The sequence below is a fragment of the Coccinella septempunctata genome, chromosome 5 (assembly GCF_907165205.1).
Source record: "Coccinella septempunctata chromosome 5, icCocSept1.1, whole genome shotgun sequence".
Lineage (NCBI taxonomy): Eukaryota > Metazoa > Arthropoda > Insecta > Coleoptera > Coccinellidae > Coccinella > Coccinella septempunctata.
The window spans coordinates 13155947-13179087 of record NC_058193.1 but is presented as its reverse complement, the minus strand read 5'-3'; the positions used below and the strand labels follow the sequence as shown (position 1 = coordinate 13179087).

At 42.9% G+C, this 23141-nt stretch overlaps 1 protein-coding gene across 1 annotated transcript; it reads right to left on the bottom strand.

Annotated features, from left to right (window-relative positions):
• Window positions 1-9245: 9245 nt before the first annotated feature.
• On the bottom strand, window positions 9246-10217 carry LOC123314018 (cyclin-dependent kinase 2-like). Its single transcript, XM_044899130.1, has one exon. It carries the CDS (start codon window positions 10215-10217, stop codon window positions 9246-9248), a length of 972 nt encoding a protein of 323 aa, XP_044755065.1.
• Window positions 10218-23141: the final 12924 nt, after the last annotated feature.

The following is a 23141-nucleotide window of genomic DNA, read 5'->3' as shown; positions in this document are numbered from 1 at the left end:
GTTTCAATTTACTCTCGACAAATAACCCAACAAATCATTATAATTGGCTTTTTTAAAGTCTAGAAATGAGTAACTTTAATCGATCATTTTCAAGTTACCGGAGTCGATGTGAAAACATAGTGCGGGATGGTGTCTAAGGCATGGAACTAATATGTCAGTCGCTGATGAAACAACCATGTTCTGAAGTGAGGAAAATACAAGATCCAGTAACACATTGTTCATATTTGGAATTTCGTTGAATTGTACCATATTCAGTAGAGCGGTAGATTGCGCGATAATCGTTTGAGTTTTTGTTATTTTCATCGGGTTTTTATCTGGCTCACTTTTCCAACACATTTCCGGCAAATTAAAGTCTCCACAGCATACCAGATCTGAATGAGAATAACGATCGGATAGATCTTCTAAGTTTTCACAGTATTTCTCATAACATGATATGTCGCTTTTTGGAGGAAAATATACATCAGATAATATGATATGTTTGGTACGAATATGAAGCAACACAAAAACAGCCTCTATATCATCGCATGTGGTTAAAAGAAAGACAAAGTACTCCTTACTGCTATCAGCACGCCCCCGCCTCTAGATGCGAAACTTGTTGATGCATCTCTGTCCTTACGGAATATATTAAAATCATTCATACCCAATTCTAAATTTAAGATATCCGCAGATAGCCAAGTTTCAGTGAAAAATAAATATCATAATCTGAACTGATTACAGCCAATGAAAGACTCGTTAACTTCGTACGCAAACCTCTTACATTTTGGTAATAGCAATTTAAATGATTGTTGAGCAGTGAGCTCGAATCAGAATCATCTCAAGTATACAAACCGTCATAAAGGCAAACATCACACTCAACGTCATAGTCCAGATCCAAGTCAACACCACTCGAGGAATCCCCAGAACTTCCCCTAATATGAGACTCGAAATGGTCTCAGTAATATCCCCTCAGGCCAAGCTTCTGGATCAAGTAACCTTTCCTTTTCTATGTTTCTGCTTCCCACCTTAAAAGATCTCTTGCTGCCTCTCGACTTCAAATCGAAACAAAGAAGGTCACTGTTTGGCCATCTCTGCTCAGCATATGAGAGAACATTGGATGCAGAAGTCTCCCCAGAAAGTCCTCCGATCCAAATCCAATTTCTTGCTGATGGTGCAGGTTTGATGTGGAGATCAGGTTTTCCCCTACCATGGATTGCCGGAACCTGTACAGTTGCCCTTCTCGGATGGGTAGGTTCAGACCGCTTCATCACTTCCACGGTTTGACCTGAGTCGACCACTCTTAATTTCTCAGATGGACCAGGCTGGCCAGCGTCTTGTTTCTCATCACATGTTTTAGACTTGGTTTTTCTGAAAATTGGTGGAGGAGGTTTGGTTTCATTATTCGGAATTCCCTTTGATCTTTGAAACTCCGGTTTACTAAATTTGTCAGATGGCATTAAACGAATAAGATCTTTATTGCTGTCCTTTAATGTGGTAACTTCATTTTTGAGAACGTTGAACTTAACTTGGAAATCATCTAAAAAACGTTTGGTATGTTTCTCAATTAACGCCTCAAGGAAATCGTTATCAGGTCATACGTTTTCCGACTCCTCAGGCTTGCTATTCAATTTGGCCTTCACTCCATCCAAACACCCATCACAGTAGAAGCAAAAATTTCTATATTCAGAGAAGACCTTTAATGCTGAATCCTTTACTTGAACGCACCTCGTATGGAAATCACGAGTACAGGCACTGCATTTTATTAATTTCGTGTTGACAATGAAGTTATCTCTACATACTTCACAGATACTTGACATAGTTTGTAACGGGTTTTCCTCGGTGTACTCGAGCGCTAGCTATTCTTTAAGGGAGAATAGCAAACCTACCATGGCAGCTACTAGCCGGAGACAAGGTTCCCTGGTGTCTAGGGTGTTAGCGATGCCCAATGATAGTCAAAATCAACGTACACAACTTTCATTTGTCGACTCGTAAAAAAAAAGGCAACACAAGTGGCACTATTACAAAATTCTTACAGTGACTCGAAATCAGTGAGATTTACAGGGCAAAACAGACGGAATAACACGGGATCCGATCTCAAAAGATATACGGGGGTTAACGGACTTGTTCGCCAGCCAGAACCTGAGGCGTACACTTAACGGATAGATATCGGACTTCAGCCAGGTTAGGGGATGAAAGACGGCACATATTTACGACAGCTCACCCCTAGGTGCGTTCTTCGCCCCCTGAGTATCCACGCCAGCGGGGTTCTTCGATAACAGCTGAGGTGAGCGTCGAAACAACAGGGGAGGAAAAAAGGTTAGCCACTCCAAAGTGCTTCCGCACCCCCTGAGTATCCACGCCAGCGGGGTGCTTCAGCAGTAGGGGTGGAACTTAACCCGGGGTAGGAAGGGATGAAGGAAGGTTTTTCGCCACTCCAAAGTGCTTCCGCATCCCCTGAGTATCCACGCCAGCGGGGTGCTTTAGCAGTAGGGGTGGAACTTAACCCGGGGTAGGAAGGGATGAAGGAAGGTTTTCCGCCACTCCAAAGTGCTTTCTGCGCCCCCTGAGTATCCACGCCAGCGGGGTGCTTCTGCAGTAGGAGTGGAACTTAACCTAGGGGTAGGAAGGGATGAGGGGAGGCTGAAGCTCCAATGATACGAAAGAGAGAAAAAAATGGCGGAGTGTCGTCTTTCCTATGGTTTGGCCACTTGCACTCACAAGAAAAAAAACAGTAGAGAAAAAAAATAACTCAAAAACTTCTTCTAAAATTTCCCCCAGAAAAGAAAACTAAAAGAAAATTGGTGACTTCTCAGTAAAACCTCGAAAAATGATGGCAAGAAAACTCGGCGGATTCGGCAGTTAATCGGTAGTCAAAGTGAACTAATCAAGTGAAAATCGTAAGTGAAGTGGCCTGCGGGGAAACACCCACAGGGGGGGTACGTTTTCATCGACGCAAATTTACCGAATTTCGACTGTCGGGCACATCTGATTTCCGCACCCCCCCTGTGGGTATAAAATCAGATGTTTCCCCGCAGGCCACTTCACTTACGATTTTCACTTGATTAGTTCACTTTGACTACCGATTAACTGCCGAATCCGCCGAGTTTTCTTGCCATCATTTTTCGAGGTTTTACTGAGAAGTCACCAATATTCTTTTAGTTTTCTTTTCTGGGGGAAATTTTAGAAGAAGTTTTTGAGTTATTTTTTTTCTCTACTGTTTTTTTTCTTGTGAGTGCAAGTGGCCAAACCATAGGAAAGACGACACTCCGCCATTTTTTTCTCTCTTTCGTATCATTGGAGCTTCAGCCTCCCCTCATCCCTTCCTACCCCTAGGTTAAGTTCCACTCCTACTGCAGAAGCACCCCGCTGGCGTGGATACTCAGGGGGCGCAGAAAGCACTTTGGAGTGGCGGAAAACCTTCCTTCATCCCTTCCTACCCCGGGTTAAGTTCCACCCCTACTGCTAAAGCACCCCGCTGGCGTGGATACTCAGGGGGTGCGGAAGCACTTTGGAGTGGCGAAAAACCTTCCTTCATCCCTTCCTACCCCGGGTTAAGTTCCACCCCTACTGCTGAAGCACCCCGCTGGCGTGGATACTCAGGGGGTGCGGAAGCACTTTGGAGTGGCTAACCTTTTTTCCTCCCCTGTTGTTTCGACGCTCACCTCAGCTGTTATCGAAGAACCCCGCTGGCGTGGATACTCAGGGGGCGAAGAACGCACCTAGGGGTGAGCTGTCGTAAATATGTGCCGTCTTTCATCCCCTAACCTGGCTGAAGTCCGATATCTATCCGTTAAGTGTACGCCTCAGGTTCTGGCTGGCGAACAAGTCCGTTAACCCCCGTATATCTTTTGAGATCGGATCCCGTGTTATTCCGTCTGTTTTGCCCTGTAAATCTCACTGATTTCGAGTCACTGTAAGAATTTTGTAATAGTGCCACTTGTGTTGCCTTTTTTTTTACGAGTCGACAAATGAAAGTTGTGTACGTTGATTTTGACTATCATTGGGCATCGCTAACACCCTAGACACCAGGGAACCTTGTCTCCGGCTAGTAGCTGCCATGGTAGGTTTGCTATTCTCCCTTAAAGAATAGCTAGCGCTCGAGTACACCGAGGAAAACCCGTTACAAACTATGTCAAGTATCTGTGAAGTATGTAGAGATAACTTCATTGTCAACACGAAATTAATAAAATGCAGTGCCTGTACTCGTGATTTCCATACGAGGTGCGTTCAAGTAAAGGATTCAGCATTAAAGGTCTTCTCTGAATATAGAAATTTTTGCTTCTACTGTGATGGGTGTTTGGATGGAGTGAAGGCCAAATTGAATAGCAAGCCTGAGGAGTCGGAAAACGTATGACCTGATAACGATTTCCTTGAGGCGTTAATTGAGAAACATACCAAACGTTTTTTAGATGATTTCCAAGTTAAGTTCAACGTTCTCAAAAATGAAGTTACCACATTAAAGGACAGCAATAAAGATCTTATTCGTTTAATGCCATCTGACAAATTTAGTAAACCGGAGTTTCAAAGATCAAAGGGAATTCCGAATAATGAAACCAAACCTCCTCCACCAATTTTCAGAAAAACCAAGTCTAAAACATGTGATGAGAAACGAGACGCTGGCCAGCCTGGTCCATCTGAGAAATTAAGAGTGGTCGACTCAGGTCAAACCGTGGAAGTGATGAAGCGGTCTGAACCTACCCATCCGAGAAGGGCAACTGTACAGGTTCCGGCAATCCATGGTAGGGGAAAACCTGATCTCCACATCAAACCTGCACCATCAGCAAGAAATTGGATTTGGATCGGAGGACTTTCTGGGGAGACTTCTGCATCCAATGTTCTCTCATATGCTGAGCAGAGATGGCCAAACAGTGACCTTCTTTGTTTCGATTTGAAGTCGAGAGGCAGCAAGAGATCTTTTAAGGTGGGAAGCAGAAACATAGAAAAGGAAAGGTTACTTGATCCAGAAGCTTGGCCTGAGGGGATATTACTGAGACCATTTCGAGTCTCATATTAGGGGAAGTTCTGGGGATTCCTCGAGTGGTGTTGACTTGGATCTGGACTATGACGTTGAGTGTGATGTTTGCCTTTATGACGGTTTGTATACTTGCGATGATTCTGATTCGAGCTCACTGCTCAACAATCATTTAAATTGCTATTACCAAAATGTAAGAGGTTTGCGTACGAAGTTAACGAGTCTTTCATTGGCTGTAATCAGTTCAGATTATGATATTTATTTTTCACTGAAACTTGGCTATCTGCGGATATCTTAAATTTAGAATTGGGTATGAATGATTTTAATATATTCCGTAAGGACAGAGATGCATCAACAAGTTTCGCATCTAGAGGCGGGGGCGTGCTGATAGCAGTAAGGAGTACTTTGTCTTTCTTTTAACCACATGCGATGATATAGAGGCTGTTTTTGTGTTGCTTCATATTCGTACCAAACATATCATATTATCTGATGTATATTTTCCTCCAAAAAGCGACATATCATGTTATGAGAAATACTGTGAAAACTTAGAAGATCTATCCGATCGTTATTCTCATTCAGATCTGGTATGCTGTGGAGACTTTAATTTGCCGGAAATGTGTTGGAAAAGTGAGCCAGATAAAAACCCGATGAAAATAACAAAAACTCAAACGATTATCGCGCAATCTACCGCTCTACTGAATATGGTACAATTCAACGAAATTCCAAATATGACCAATGTGTTACTGGATCTTGTATTTTCCTCACTTCAGAACATGGTTGTTTCATCAGCGACTGACATATTAGTTCCATGCCTTAGACACCATCCCGCACTATGTTTTCACATCGACTCCGGTAACTTGAAAATGATCGATTAAAGTTACTCATTTCTAGACTTTAAAAAAGCCAATTATAATGATTTGTTGGGTTATTTGTCGAGAGTAAATTGAAACGAAATTATTCTCGATGATGATGTTCAGAAATCCGTTCCAAACTTCTACTCGGTTCTAAATTCAGGAATTGAATTATATGTTCCTAGAAGAATAACCAAGAAATATAACTTGTAACGTGCGTTTCTCGGAGAAGCCTTAATCTCGAGCGCCAGCTATTCTTTTCAATAGGAAGAATAGCAAACCTACCAGGGTAGCTGCTAGCCAGAGACAGAGCTCGATGTTGTCTAGGGTAGTAGCGACAACGAAGAAGTCAAAATCGAACTATGTAAATGTTTATTCACAACTTCGGAAACTAATCACATGTCAAAGGGAGATATGTGTGATATAAAATATGAGTGATTCTATCAGTGAAAATACATTCGGGAAATCTTATCCGGTCACGAGCACTTTATGAAATTTATACCGGGTGTAGTGAAAAATTAACGGTTCAATAAAAATGCGCCAACCAGAACTGACGAATGCTAAGGACTTGCTATACGGTATCGGTGTGTAGTTGTATTTCTCCGGGAATGAAACACAATAAGGGCGGATCTGTTCGAGACTTTTATTCGCTGCCCCAAGGGTTAACACGCCATGACTGACAGCGAAGAAAATGTCTATTTTTAGCGCAACTACGGGATTTCACTGACTACTTGCGGTATCTCTTATTCTCTGCCCCAAGGGTTAACACGCCATGACTGACAGAAAAGAAGAGATTTCGGATTTAACACTTATGACGCGGACAGGGGGGTTGACGGAACTTTCCCTTCAGTACCCCAAGGGTTAACACGCCATGACTGATAGCGAAGGGAAAAGTCAGACTCGCGAAACAGGGTAAAGAACGATAAAATACAACAGGAAACGATACAGTACAGCAGTGTCAAAGTTAAAGAAGTAACGGCGTAGGTCTAACAAAGAAACTGAACGGTACAGACGGGGACCTACCTCCTTTGTTTCAAGCACTCGAAACTCAAAGGATTTAAAAAGAAAAACTAAAAAATTAATTCTAAGCACTGATGCAAATAACACAAAATGATTATTCTCAACGGCGAAAGTACTACGGAAAATCAACTGAATTTATACTAGAAGTTAGAAACCACGTTAGAAAGCGAAATAATACTCAAGCGAAAGGAAAGCACTGAAGTAAAATTCTAAAGTCAGCCGACGAACTGAAGTAACAGTCGAAAAGTCGAAAAGTGACCGTCGCGGGGGAAAATTTGCTTTTATAGGCATATCCCCTCCCACGGTAAAAATCTGAAAATTCCAGAATGCGGCAAGACTGAAAAACGTCGTCAGCTCCGGTTTATCGCATATCAACAGATGAAAAACGTTGAAATCTTCAGCGGCATGTAAGAAAAACAACGTAAAATACAGATAAGCGGTTTTTTACATTTACTCCGCCTGTCGGAATGAACGTACGGAATATTCGAGAATTAAAATATTTTCAAAGACGGAAATTTAAAACGAAAAAATTCACTAAGATGAACTTCAATTTTCCTCGGAAAACTGGGGTTCATTACACCACCTCCACCTCGGAAGAAATTAACTTACGATGAAATAGTGAGCTTAATTTCACGACTCTATCTACCCCTAGTACCTTACTTTCGCGCGCGCCACCTATATACTCGTGACCAGTTTACAATAGCTGTATTCGATAGTACTTATCTTCTCTATGGTTGGCCACTGGTAGTTCCAATGCGCACGCAGAAACGTCAGCGTCAGTCATTTCGGCGCAGGTCTCCGCCATCTTGTCAAAGAACTTTGTTCAGCGTTCCGTGGATAAATGGTGTATAACAGTGGAAAATCCTCCCTCCCCATGTGGAAATTCATCTTCATCGCTGGTCGGAAACGTGCCATGTTTCATTCTTCCGGTGAGTACCTAATTTAACTGTGTTTGGCGGGTGTTTGAATTCCATCGTGGTTTTGTAGGTTACCCAGGAATCGTGGGAGCTGCAACAGGTGGAAAGCCTCCAACAGCTCGACGTGGGGGCTCAATGGGCTGGTGTGACCCGGCTGTACGGACGTTGAGACTCTCGGATCCGGTATGAGACTTGCAGGTGGGTAATTTCTAACAATAAACTCTCCAATCTTCATCGTTCTTCGTGGTCAACTTTTCTTCTTGGAGCGGTTTTTCTCTGTATTCTGCTTTCAGGTAGACGGTGTTTTCTTCAGGTAAACAGTGTTAAATTGACGGTACAATAATTTCGATTCGGTTCAGGACAGAAATTGGTTAGATCTGTTGGATTAATAGACGGATATACTCAGTTGCAAGGTGAAACAGTATCCTTTATTGGTATTCCTTACATAAATAACAGATTTTTCGGACAGTTTTAACAGGTTTGATTTATAATTGCATGTTGAACGGATGAACATCTGTAGATACGGTATTTCGGTCAACGGTGGTGCCTGTACGGAATTTGAACGGAATTGTTACGGTGTAATCGGTTATAACTAAGTTAGTGACGGGCTTCAGTTGTACGTGATTTCTCCTTGCTATTGTCCTTGGCCTCACGGAGTTCTCGACATCTTGGACAGGCACGGAGGGCTAACTCCCTACTGGTTGGCATACGGAACTTGTTCGATTTCTTCCGGGGCGGTTCGGATTGGGTGGATGCGCTGGGGATATCACATTGGACGGCAGCCTCGCGTTGACGGTGATGAGACTGACAAGTACAATTTCTGGTTAATGTACCTAGCAGGCCGCAACTGCTGCAGAAGAGAATCGGGGTACCGGTGCAGTGTGCTCGACTGTGCTCCCCTTGGCCACATCTCCAACACATATTAGGGCGAAGTTCTAAATAGACATTGGGCCCCATTGTGCCAACTGTACGTACTCTGGCTGGAATCTTGGTTGTTATTTGACGGTTATCTGGACGGTTGTTATGTCGATGGCTGTCATGTTGACGATTATCCGGTTGTTTGGCAATCTTCCCCTTGTTTATGAAATAACGTTTATCTTGCTTATTTCTCTTTTCAGCTGGAATGTCTATCTCCATTGCATTCTGTCTCTGAGTCGGAACAGCCGCCTGTTGTAGTTCCTGCTTCCTGGGTGATGATGTGGAACGGTCGGTGACAGCGGAAGAGGTGTTTGGTTTGGGGCGACCAAATGCTTTGAGTGCCCCCAACGGCAACGGCACAGGACGGGGAGGAGATTCCGGTTCCTGGTCTTTTAGTGGCTCGACAAGACCCAGCTCCTCGTCCAGTCGTTCCAGAAAGTCTGAGTCGCTCATGTTGCTGCCGTCAGACGGTATTCTGAAAAGAGGTAAGATCATTATTACCTGGTATTTTCATTTCTATACGGTGAACACACGGTTTGACTGGCGCAAATTTCTCTTTTTTTTTTTTTCAGGAAGATAATTCTTACGGTTTCAATCCACTGGCACCCAGAGACGGTGGGCAGTGCCGGAGGGAAACCTGAGCTTCAGCCGGAGCCGGCGTTTGCCCTTGACGGTGGTTGGTATCAGGGCGATGACCTCAGTCCGAAGACTGGGTGACCACAGACGGGGGTTCGGTTGAGCCTGGATTTTGGATGCTATTCTTGACGGCAAAATCAGTGTCTTCCCTGGTGCTGGCGGTTCCTGTGGGACGGGAGACAGTTGGGGTGGTGGCGTTAACGGAGCAATTGGTGGAAGCGGTGCTAGTCTCAGTGTGGACACCGGTATCAGTGGGGGTGGCTGAGCTACGGTTTCAACTAGCAGGACGGTATCGGTTCCAGGCCACTCCCACTGTGCAGCAGGTCTCCGGTGGGACGGGTTATCCTGGAGCAAACCTTCGATATACCATCGGACGGGGAATCTCAACCGCTCCATCTCCGCACGGTATTTGTCGTCCAGGGATGAGGCCCAATGCTGTTCCTCCTCACCCTGACGGCACGGTAGGCCGGTCGCCACCTCTACGGCCACTAACCCCAACGCCCACAGGTCGACGGACGTGTCATACGGCTCTAGCCTGCGCTGTTCCGGTGCCCAGTACACCATGGTTCCTGCTGGCTCGGTGAGCAGGGGTCGGGCGGTGGTGAGTGTTTCGGCCAACCCAAAATCTGCTAGCAGGAATCGGCCCCGGCGGCGTAAGATGTTGGCTGGCTTGATGTCTCGGTGTACTATTTGCTGACGATGACACTCCGTCACGGCTGCTGCTAACTGCCGCATCACGCGGAAGAACCGAGACGGCTGGTTCCTCGGCCCTTCTCGACGCAGGAAGGCATTTAGGTCCTCGTCGCACAGAGGCATTACCATAAAAAGGTAGTCTCCCTCTATGATGGCCTCTTGCAGGGGTATTATATTTGTATGTTCTAGGGACCTGAGTATGTCGACTTCCTGGATGGCGTGGTGAGTCAACATAGTCCTTTTCACCGCCACTGCTTGGCCGTGTCGTTGGCCTCTATAGACACGCCCAAAGCTGCCTTCTCCCAAGATCTCCCCCAGGTGTAAATGTTCCATCTGAAACATGTGAACTAGACACCTTTTGTCTTACGGAACACTGGTTCTGGTTGGCCGAGCAACTACAGTTATTCAGATCAACAGGTAAACGGAAAATAATAATATAATCGGTAACGGAAAAAATATATACATATATATATTCGGTGACGGAAAAATAATATATATTCGGTAACAAAAAAAAAATAACGGATTTCCTCCTTTTAGAACGGTTAACGGATCATGTCAATAATATTATTATGCATGAAATGGTTTTAAATCTTTAATGTGTATGTTAGTGATTTTTCTACCCTCTGTATCTTTCAGGTCATAGACGACAGGTGAAACGACTTTAACAACGGTGAACGGTCCGGAAAACTTCGGAGCCAACTTGGCGGCGAAACTGTCAACGGCAGAGGATAAAGGACGGTCCCGGCGTAGAACTTTATCTCCCACATGGTATCGGATTTCTCTTCGTCGAAGATTGTAGTGGTGAGCCTGTTGTTGGAACGCACGGTATAATTTAGTACGGACGAACTCATAAGCCTCCTGGAGATGTTTGATCTGTTGAGTACGGTAAGTCATATCTCTATTTTCTTCTTCTGTACGGTTGGATTCTCCGTTCATTTCTTCATTGTGGGGGTTTGTCGAATAAATCGCCCTCGGGACTTCTAGTTCCCTTCCATAATTTAAAAATGCCGGTGTAAATCCAGTAGACTCCTGTTTAGCGGTGTTGATGGCAAACGTTAACTCTCCTATCTTTTCATCCCAGGTTCGTTGATCGGCTTCACAAAACTGTGCTATCATTGTCTTTAGGGTACGGTTAGCTCTTTCTACAGGGTTGCATTGAGGAGTATACGGTGGTGTGAAACGGTGAGCGATGTTCAGCTCTCGGAGACTGTTCTTGAATAGTCTGCTGTCAAATTGTACTCCATTGTCGGATATTACTATTTTTGGGCAACCGTATTTCAGTATGACTTGTTCGTAGAGGGCCGAATAAACAGTTTTGGCGGTGGCTTTCCGCAACGGACGACACTCTACCCACTTTGTGAACCGGTCTTGCATTACCACGATGTAGGAGTTTCCCTTTTTTGACCGTGGCAATGGTCCAACTATGTCCGTGGATACTTCTTTGAACGGCGCATCCGCCATTCGGTGTGGTTGCATCTTACCAGGGGTTTTCTGTTGTGAAACTTTGTACTTTTGGCACGATGTGCAGTTCCTCACGTATTTCGCAATGTCTCTAAACATCCCTGGCCAGTAATAATTTCTGGCTATCCGTGCAATCGTCTTAGCAATCCCCATGTGACCTGCTAGTTCTGAGTCGTGGTTTTCCTGCAGTACTTCTGTTCGCTGTTCGGATGGTACACAGAGTTTCCAGGGTTGGCCGGTTCCATCTTCTGTGAAGTCGGATGAGTCCCAGAAATGTCGCAACAGTTTTCCATTTTCAACGGCGTAGTCAGGAAAATTTGCTGGGTCTTTTTCCACCTCCTGTAACTTTTTGTTGTACCATTTGCACTGGGTTGTTTCTATCTCGGATAAACATACGGAATCCAGGGACGGCAACGGGTTTCGGGACAGGCTGTCGGCTAATTTGTTCATCGATCCTTTACGGTACTGGACTTCGAAGTCGAATTGCTGAAGGAAGACGGCCCATCGAGCAATTCTTCCGGACGGTGACTTGATGGAGTTAAGCCATCTCAGACTCATGTGATCGGAAATTACTGTGAAATGGAATCCTTCTAGGTACGGTCGCAGTTTCTCTATGGAAAATACTATGGCGAGACATTCTTTTTCTGAGACGGAGTAATTTTTCTCTGCGGGGTTTAATGTTCGGCTCACATAGGCGATTACTCTCTCCTCTCCATCGATCACTTGTGTTAGGGCACCTCCAAGGCCCATGTCACTGGCGTCAGTTTGCAGAACGAACGGTTGGGTGAAGTCTGGACAAGCCAGTATCGGAGATTCTGTGAGTTTTTGTTTCAGAAGCTCGAAGGCCTTCTGCTGGTCTTCTCCCCATTTCCAACGGTGTTTCTTCTGCAGTAATCGAGTCAACGGAGAAACTAAATCGGAGAAGTTCTCTATGAAACGACGGTACCAGCTGGCAACTCCAAGGAATCGACGAAGTTCTCGGACGGTTTTCGGTATTGGTAAAGACACTATCGAAGACACTTTGTCGGGATCGGTACAGATGCCATCGGAGGTGACGACATGTCCAAGGTATTTGAGGGATTTTCGCACAAAGTCACACTTGTCGGGGTTGAGACGAAGATTGGCTTCTCTCAACCGTCGGAATACTTCTCTCAAGTTCTCCAGGTGCTCCTCGAAAGTTTCCCCCAGGACAACTATATCGTCCAGGTAAGCGAACGCTTCCGGTTCCATTTCTGGGCCAATGACGGTGTCTAGGAACCTCTGGAAGGTGGCTGGGCTTGCATGTAAACCGAACGGCATCACGGTGAATTGGAACAGACCTCTTCCGGGGACGGTAAATGCAGTAATCGGACGGCTCTCCTTTGCTAATGGTATCTGCCAGTATCCTTGTTTCAGGTCCAGTGTGGAGATGTACTTCGCTTTTCGGAGTTTGTCCAGAATCCCAGAAATGTACGGCAACGGGTATGCATCTTTCACAGACACTTGGTTAACAGCACGGAAGTCGATGCAGAAACGGTACTTTCCGTCTTTCTTCTTGACCAATACAACAGGTGAACTCCACGGTGACTTGGAGGGTTCAATCACTCCCTCAGCCAACATACGGTCCACTTCCTGATTGAAGATCTCCTGCATTTTCGGATTTAGGGGTCGGTACCGTTGTTTGATTGGTTCGGTGCCCGGTTTCAGTTTGATCTTGTGTTCAATCAGGTCGGTTGTACCATACAGGTCTTCGAACTTCTTTAATTTCTCGGTCAGAAATGCCTCCAGTTCTTGTTTCTGAGATTCTGTCAGTTCCAATAGGTGTTCTTCGGCGGTGTGAACTTCTGCGGTGGTTTCGACGGGAGTCATCGGTTTCGAGATCAGTCGGCCTTCCAGGAAGCACTCGGCGGTACTAAGATTCACGGAAAACTTGAAAGTCGACAGAACATCCATCCCCAGAATAATGTCTACCGGTAAGCTTGGCACCAGTAAGAATTTCAAATCAGGCAGTGTGTAGTCGGAAATTTGCACGGTGGTGGTGTACAGTTTCGGCGTGACGGTGGTTTTTCCGTTCGCTATTACTGCAAAACTGTTGTGCATTGTTTGTCCTGTGATTCCCTTACTTTCACACTGATCGGATACGGCCTGACTGCAAAAACTCCTGGTCGCTCCTGTATCTATCAGTGCTCGGAAGTGTTCGCCGGCTATTTTGACCTCTATTAACGGTCGGTTATCATTACAGGTGATCGGCGTCAGTGGAGTCAAGATTCCGGGAGATGTGGTCGACTCCGTCTCCAATCTCCCCTTCAGTTTTCCGAACACGGGCAGTCCCGTGATAGAATGTTCTCCCTCTGACATCGAGAACAGAAGATTTTCGGTGGCCTGCGACATTCTCGACGCATGTGGCCATATCCACCACATCGGAAACACTGTGTCTGGAAGGACACTCTCCTCCCTGATGATGATTGGGTCCGGTCAGCGTGGTTATTTTCGGCTCGACGACGGGGTGGCGGTGTTGAATTTCCGGATCTACCCTCGGACCTGTCTCCAGAAGTTGGACGGTGTGATTCCTGTTGCCGGACTATTGACTCTCTGGATCGGTGTGACTTTGGACGGCTTTCCCCCTGCGGAGAAAGTCGTGCCTGGTCGGCTGGTGTCGGCGGGATCGATTTCCTATGATCAGTTGTCTGCACCTGTTCTCCGGTATCCACAGAAAAACTCGCCTGATATCGGTTCAGTTGGCGGGGAGTGTACGTTAGGTGAGGTTCCTCCACGAAACCTGGTTTTGAGGGTGGCCGGGTGTACTGGCTCATCTGCCACTGGACCAGTTCAAAAACTTTTCCCTTGTTCCATTTGTGTACCGGGATAGTTGGTATTGTTGATCGGGACTCCGGTTCTGATCTGGCAGGTGTAGTGACAATTGGTCGGTCAGGACTTATCCACGGTGCAGGTAGTGTGGAAAAGACACCCTTCGGGTAGAATTAATCCATCTACCCTGTGTCAGACCCTCAGGTGTTGTTGTTCTACAGTCCTGTGACTGCGTGAGAGGTATCGCTGGTAACTGTCGCAGTAACGCTGTACATGTCTGTCTTGTCTCTTTCATGACCTCTTCTAATGTTGGATTCCTTACAGGTGTTCCAGTATGTGAGACATCGACCGCTACAGGAGGATCGACACCATCTCCCAAGTCGATAAGCGCTGGCTCTCGGAGCCCTGAAATCCGTTCCGGTTGGATCGGTGACACACCAGGTGACCTGGGCACCTCCACATCTAAGAGAGACCTCTGATGTCGGTTAGATGGCTGCCGCTGTTCACGATTACTCTTCTGACGTAGCTCCTCCAGTGTCTCCAACGCCTTAGCTGTAGTTGCCTTCATTTGTCCAACTAGTTGTAACTGTGCTGTGTCTGCAGTAACAATAAAGTCCAGCCTTCCTTGTATGTGTATCAATCGGGTGTAAATTCGCGAAAATTCGTTAGCTGCATTCTCATGATTGAAGTTTTGAAGGGATTCCACCAAATCGGTGAGTTTATTTTGGCAAATCTCAATCTCGGAGGCGGGATTCAATGATGTTGGGGGTAATAGAGGTTCATTAGACTGAAGCACTTGTCGTAGTAGACTCCGTTTAGTCATCACAGTACCCGGTATCGATTGTCCTCTCAGTTGTAATTCGTATGTAAGTTCATCACTGAGTAACCGGTTCACATCCATGTTCGACATATTATCTTCAACTAAGTCCGATTCGGAACGCACCAATCTTTCACACTCGGTATGTCTTTCACAATCTGTTTAAGTTCTAAGTCCAACCCGGTAAGTTAATCGTTAGCTAACCTACTCACTTAAGTTCAAAGTGGGTATCGGTGTAACCCCAAAAAAAAAAAAAAAAATAAAGTCTAAGTTCCGGTGTATCAGAAAAAAAGTCTAAGTTCAAGTACCGGCGCACTAAAATAATCTAAGTCCCGATGTATCACACTAAAAATTTTACAAGTCCGACGTTACTCGAAAAAAAATTTCAATCAGTCCCACTAAAGTCCGAAAATATTCGCGGAATACCGCACTCACTCGCAAGTCGTTTCGTATGGTCCGGAAAATTTCCCGAAATTCGAACCGCACCAGAACGCACAGGTTAATTTCCAAACAGTTTTTCAAGTTCAATATTCGGAAAATAAATCGCAATAGGTTTCAGAAAAATCAGCAATAATTGGTAAGTTTCAACAGTACAGGTCAAAAGAAAATGAAAGCCGGTAGACAAGTTATCAATAGGGTAATAGGTGATTCACTATTAACTGATAGGTAAATCAAACCTATTGAAATTTACCAATTGTGACAATAAATTTTCAATGTTCGGAAATTCACTCACCTTCAATACGAAATTAAAACAGTTCAATTCAATAAATCAGAAATAATAAGAAGTCGGAAATAATTTTCACTGATATAACGGCGCAACAACAGTTCAGTTTTCAATAACTCGATAAAGTAATCGGCAAAAGGAATAATCACAAATTAATTAAATTATTTCCAATAGGTTTCAACAATAGGAAAATTTTCAGAATATAGTCCAATTCAATTCACAGTATAACAGTTCAATACAGAGTGGCAGGTAATAAAACACAGTTCAAGTTTATTTTTCACAGTTCTCGGTTCAAGAAATAGTTACTCACTGTTCTTAGGTTTTACTCACTGTTTCGGGAATTCACTCACTGTCCGGTTAATGTTTCTCACCTCTGTTGTTTCCTACTGGATTTTGCACTGTCCCTGCTCGGGCGCCATTTTTGTAACGTGCGTTTCTCGGAGAAGCCTTAATCTCGAGCGCCAGCTATTCTTTTCAATAGGAAGAATAGCAAACCTACCAGGGTAGCTGCTAGCCAGAGACAGAGCTCGATGTTGTCTAGGGTAGTAGCGACAACGAAGAAGTCAAAATCGAACTATGTAAATGTTTATTCACAACTTCGGAAACTAATCACATGTCAAAGGGAGATATGTGTGATATAAAATATGAGTGATTCTATCAGTGAAAATACATTCGGGAAATCTTATCCGGTCACGAGCACTTTATGAAATTTATACCGGGTGTAGTGAAAAATTAACGGTTCAATAAAAATGCGCCAACCAGAACTGACGAATGCTAAGGACTTGCTATACGGTATCGGTGTGTAGTTGTATTTCTCCGGGAATGAAACACAATAAGGGCGGATCTGTTCGAGACTTTTATTCGCTGCCCCAAGGGTTAACACGCCATGACTGACAGCGAAGAAAATGTCTATTTTTAGCGCAACTACGGGATTTCACTGACTACTTGCGGTATCTCTTATTCTCTGCCCCAAGGGTTAACACGCCATGACTGACAGAAAAGAAGAGATTTCGGATTTAACACTTATGACGCGGACAGGGGGGTTGACGGAACTTTCCCTTCAGTACCCCAAGGGTTAACACGCCATGACTGATAGCGAAGGGAAAAGTCAGACTCGCGAAACAGGGTAAAGAACGATAAAATACAACAGGAAACGATACAGTACAGCAGTGTCAAAGTTAAAGAAGTAACGGCGTAGGTCTAACAAAGAAACTGAACGGTACAGACGGGGACCTACCTCCTTTGTTTCAAGCACTCGAAACTCAAAGGATTTAAAAAGAAAAACTAAAAAATTAATTCTAAGCACTGATGCAAATAACACAAAATGATTATTCTCAACGGCGAAAGTACTACGGAAAATCAACTGAATTTATACTAGAAGTTAGAAACCACGTTAGAAAGCGAAATAATACTCAAGCGAAAGGAAAGCACTGAAGTAAAATTCTAAAGTCAGCCGACGAACTGAAGTAACAGTCGAAAAGTCGAAAAGTGACCGTCGCGGGGGAAAATTTGCTTTTATAGGCATATCCCCTCCCACGGTAAAAATCTGAAAATTCCAGAATGCGGCAAGACTGAAAAACGTCGTCAGCTCCGGTTTATCGCATATCAACAGATGAAAAACGTTGAAATCTTCAGCGGCATGTAAGAAAAACAACGTAAAATACAGATAAGCGGTTTTTTACATTTACTCCGCCTGTCGGAATGAACGTACGGAATATTCGAGAATTAAAATATTTTCAAAGACGGAAATTTAAAACGAAAAAATTCACTAAGATGAACTTCAATTTTCCTCGGAAAACTGGGGTTCATTACAAACTTCCCACATTGGTTCTCGCCACGTCTAAAAGGTCTCATTTATTCCAAAAAAGCTGCACACAAATTATTCAAGAAGTCTAATAGCAGAATTGATTACCTTGAATTTGCTGAACTAAGAAACCAATGTAAGATTGAATCTGAGAGTTGTTATCGTGAGTACATAAGTTCAATCGAAGATTCTATTGAGAGCGATCCTAAGTTCTTTTGGAGATTTGTCAATGATTCTAAGGTAAACAAGGGTTTTCCCAATACTATGTATTTTGAAAGTGAAATTTCAGATGATTCAAAAAAAATAGCTGAATTTTTTGGATCTTTCTTCTCTGAAGTATACAGGTTAAGTAAGCCCAGAAACTTTGTTAATATAACTCCAGATCATCAAGTCGACATAGGCAATATTTTATTTTCACAGGGCGAAGTATTACATGAGTTAATGACATTGCGGGAGTCAAATGACTCAGGCATGGACAATAGTAGTAGTAGTAGTAAACTTTATTGAAACAATGTTTCAAAGGGCTAACGACCTAGGTCTTCCTGCCACATGGACAATATTGCTTCAATATTTTTAAAACGTTGTGCTGGTGTATTGTCTGAACCTTTATGCAACTTGTTCGATGTTTCGCTGCGTAAAGAAATTTATCCAAAAGTCTGGAAGAACAATTTTGTCATCCCCATACATAAATCTGGCGATGTAAAAAATGTGAAAAATTATAGGCCTATTTTGAAGTGCTCCTATATTCCGAAATTATTTGACAGGTTATTATATCTAAAGATTTCACCTCATTTTTCAAGTGTCTGCATAGCAGAGCAGCATGGTTTTATCAGCAAGAGATCTGTTACAATAAACTTGGTTTCATACATTGATATAATATGAAAAGCAATGTTGGAAAAATTTCAAGTCGATAGCATCTATACTGATTTCAAAAAAGCTTTTGATGTAGTAGGTACCTCATTGGCTATTAATTGAGAAATTAAAAGGCTTAGGTGTAGGCCCTCCGATATTGGATTGGCTAGCGGATCGATTGCTTGAGTTTACTTTTAGGGTCCAACTTGGAGATAATATTATCTCCGGGATGACTACGGTGCTTTCCGGGGTTGGTCAGGGCTCTCCACTATCAACTCTACTGTTTTTATGTTTCATAAATGATATAGGAAAATACATTAGGAATTGCTACTTTTTATTGTTTGCGGACGATCTAAAGTTATTTAAGATTATAAAGACCATAAATGATTGTTTCTTATTGCAAGAGGATCTCAACAATATTGCTAGATGGTGTACTGACAATGAAATGAGTTTTAATATCGATAAATGCAATGTGATGAGATTTTTCAGGATAAATTCTCCCATACAATATAATTATTCATTATTTGACGTCGAATTAAGTTCAAGTTTACTAGTAAAAGATTTAGGTTTACACATTGATCATAAGTTGAATTTTACTCAACATATCTTTATTATTACCCAGAAAGCTCTAAAGATGTTAGGATTTTTTATTATTATTATTACACTACAATAAGAGTGGAGGTTGAACCTATGCACTCAATACAGAACTAATATATACAATGTATGCTAGAAAGTAGATGAATTTAAGCACTTCGCCATCGGTCGTACATGTTCTTGAACCTGTTGACTGTATCAGCATTCACCACTTCATTCGGGAGACGATTCCAAACGTCGAAAATTCTATTAGGTAGGAAGTTCATCCGGCAGGTGGTTTTAAACGATTCCTTGGCAAGTTTGAAACTATGTCCGCGAAGATGGTTCGTATTTAAAGGGAATAAATGTTCAAGGTCTACACCAAAGAATCCATGCGTAGCCCTAAAAGCCACTATCATGTCACTCCTGGCACGCCGGTCCTCGAATCTTGTCAGGTCAAACAATCTCATTCTTGCCTCGTAGCTTGGTCGAGAGAACCAGGAAAACGGGATTCTTGTGCACCATCTCTGGATAGACTCAAGAAGCTGTAAGTCAGATTTGAGAGCTACCCACCAAACTGGCCCAGCGTACTCTAGAATAGGCCTCACGTAGGTTGTGTACAGCAATTTGGCAGTCTGTATACTACAACCCCTGAAAGACCGTTGAATGAGGAAGGCGGCCTTCTTGGCTCTACTACAAGCCTCAGTTATTTATTAAAAGAAAACAAATTTTCACAGTATCTCAGCTATTAGAACAGTTTATTTCACAAATGTCTGGAGCATTTTGGAATATTCATCTATAGTTTGGTCACCCCATTATGAAGTACACGAGAACACTATTGAACGTGTTCAGCGTAAGTTTTTAAAATGGATTGCCTACAAAATGGGCATCTGTAAAGAATCCATGAATTATGATTTTTTATATAATTCCCTATCAATGAGAACACTGTCCATTAGAAGAAAAAATTTTGATATTATGTCTGTTTACAAACCATCTTTTCGCTTCATTCAATAAAAATCGGCCAATCCTTGCCAAGGTTTGAACATCAGACCACCCTACTTCATGCTTAATAGTCTCAACATAACTCACCCATTTATTCGATTCATTAATTTCGGGTTTGAAATACGGTAAATCTACCTGTTCACCAGATCTCTGCGATTGTAGAACTTTGACTAACTCCGCCAGTAAGCTTTGAGTCGAATCGCCATCCGATGATGCCATTTTTTTTTACTTCTCTTGTAAACACACAGTCCAGGATAAAATTTCAGGATACGACGTAATAACCACTCAGTATTAGTAAATGTCCATAAAAGCTCGAAAGCAGTCTTAGTAATTATCGTTTTTGTACCAATACAACAACACAAGTCACAAAATAACAGTTCACTATGAACGATAGGCACAATCCCACTTCTGATGTTAGAAATGAAACTCAAGAATTCCAAACTTAATCATTTATTTTCGTGAACACAAGAAATATCGAGCGGCTTGTACATCCGAGCACGAAGGGATCTTCAAATCGAATTGCCTGAGTACCACAGCTTCAAATCTCGGCTGTCGTATATGTTTACGTTTACTCAGCGCTTATCCCCTTTGACCAGCAGCGGCTCACCATATTCGTGTATTCGATTTCTTACAATAGATTACTGTTTATTCACAAATGCGAACTGAATTCCGAAACACAAAATCTTAACTTGTCGGCTATTAGCAACTTAAATTTGATTTTCCATAGCCACCCGCAGTGGCGTAAGTATACCATCTGGGTGTTGGAATATATACCCAGTACATAAAATTGTGTTCTATGTGCACCATGCGCAGTACAGTAATAAAATCTGCTAAATTTAGCTCCTACAGTTCAGTTATTGAGAAATCGGATAACAAAAGTAAAGCACTGTGGAGTATAGTCAACTCATTCACTAGTGGGAAAAAACGATCTTATGACCCAGTAGTTGTTAGGGTGGATGGAGTGAAATATGACAGTCCTTCAGAGCTGGTCAGTAAGTTTGCCGATCACTTCACCACAATGGCTAAAGCAAAATTGAAGAATAGTTATGGTGATCACCTGTCTGTTTCCTGCACCACTGCACCGTTAATTGAAAATACCTTCTTTTTTTACCCAGTAACTAAATTTGATGTCTTGGAATCAATCAAGAATTTAAAAAACAAGCAATGCATAGGATTAAATTATATCTCAACTAAGGTTGTAAAATCCATTGCTGAGGTGATAGGTGATCACCTGGCTCATATCGTCAATTTTTCAATATCGACTGGTAGATTTCCCAATGCCCATTGTAATACCGATACATAAAGGAGGCAACCTGGATGAAATCACTAACTATCGTCCTATTTCTAAGATCGTTTGAGAAAATAGTTTTTGCTAGAATGTCGAAATACCTAAATAAGTTTAAAATACTGAGTCCAGCTCAGCATGGCTTCAGGAGTGGCCGGTCAACGCTGACGGCTGCGCTTAGTTTCATAGAATCCGTGTACCAGGGTATGGATAGCAACTCACATGTTGCAGGTCTGTTTTTTGACACACTATCGTTTGAATTTATTTTAACTAAATGCTACAGCCTAGGGTACAGGGGAATATTTCTTGACTGGTTGCGTAGCTACCTCAATCAAAGATATATGCGTGTTAGAGTTGGTTCCACCTATTCGGAAAAGTTCCCTATTGATTGTGGAGTTCCCCAGGGCTCCGTCCTGGGACCACTATTATTTTTATTGTTCATTAATGATTTGCCTATTCACATGTCCCTTTTTTTGCTGGTTCTATTTGCCGACCACACATCGGTAGTTGTTTTGGCACGGAGTAGGGAGGAGCTTCGCCAGGCTTGCGAGGCAATTATAGGTCAGTTCGTTTGTTGGTGCCGGGCAAACAGAGTTGTGGTAAATGTGAACAAGACAGTCTGTATCTACTTCGGGTCGAGAAATGGTCCTGATGACACTTTAATAATGCGCCATTCTAATACAGTGATAACATCTACTGCCAGTACTAAATTTTTGGGTGTATATATGGATAGGAAAATGAGCTGGTCTGCACATGTTGATATGCTCTGCAAGAATCTAAATTCTTCATTTTATGCAATCAATAGAGTAAGGGATACGCTACCCCTCAGTTCGTTAATTCAAGTTTATTATAGCCTTGTTTTCAGTCACCTTTCCTATAATATCATAATCTGGGGTAGCTGTGTTGATTTCAACAGAGCTTTCGTCGCTCAGAAACGTATTATACGCAGAATTTTCAATTTGTCTGCACGCACATCCTGTCGACCAACTTTCATTCCACATAACTTATAATACTATCATTGCCATGTATTTACATATTCAGATATATTTGCTCTATGCTAAAGAAAATAATAATGAATGGACCAAATTATCTGATTACCATGATTATTACACTGGAAATCAAGATATTTTACTTTCACCGAAGCATAATACTCGTAAGTTTGAGAACTGTCCTTTGTATCAGAGTATCAAAATGTACAACTGCCTGCCTAAAACTTTGAAGTCCCTCAGTTTTACACCATTCAAAATAAAAGTCAAGAACATACTGCTATCCAAATTATTCTGTTGTAGAATTTTATCAGGATTGTCCTATAATTGTTAATGAGGATTGAATAATTTGTACAATGACTTGTCCTATACACTGTGTTGTCTACAGGATCAATAAATTATTATGACTTTAGCCTTGCGGCTTTCACACTCCTCTCCAGAGGAAAATTCACTTATCCCAGATATATCAGATATCAAAAGGATTAAGCTCTGTTGGAGCCCTTTCCAGGTTTTCGGGCTCGTGGTGGTGATTGGGTCCGGGTCGCTCCTCGGCTTCCTGCTGTAGGTTGGATTCCTGCTCCACCCGCACTTCCTGTCGGAGCAGACGGTGTTCCTCTGCATTCCCCATGTACTTGCGTACAGTTCTCGCCGTTCTGAGCAGTACCGCCTTCTGCATGACTCTATAGATATTTTCGTCCAACTGAAGTTTCCTAAAGTTCTCTAGTAGTTTCTTCGGTATCAGGCCTGTAGATGAAATGACAATAGGGATGGTCTTGATATCTTCAGCTTCCACTGTCTTCTGGTCTGTTCCTCGAGATTTCTGTATTTTGAAATTTTTTCAGTGTGCCTATCTAGAAGATTGGTATT

What these genes read in the sequence shown, in the direction of transcription:
- LOC123314018 (XM_044899130.1), bottom strand. Translation starts at nt 10,217, where the DNA reads ATGTTGACTCACCACGCCATCCAGGAAGTCGACATACTCAGGTCCCTA.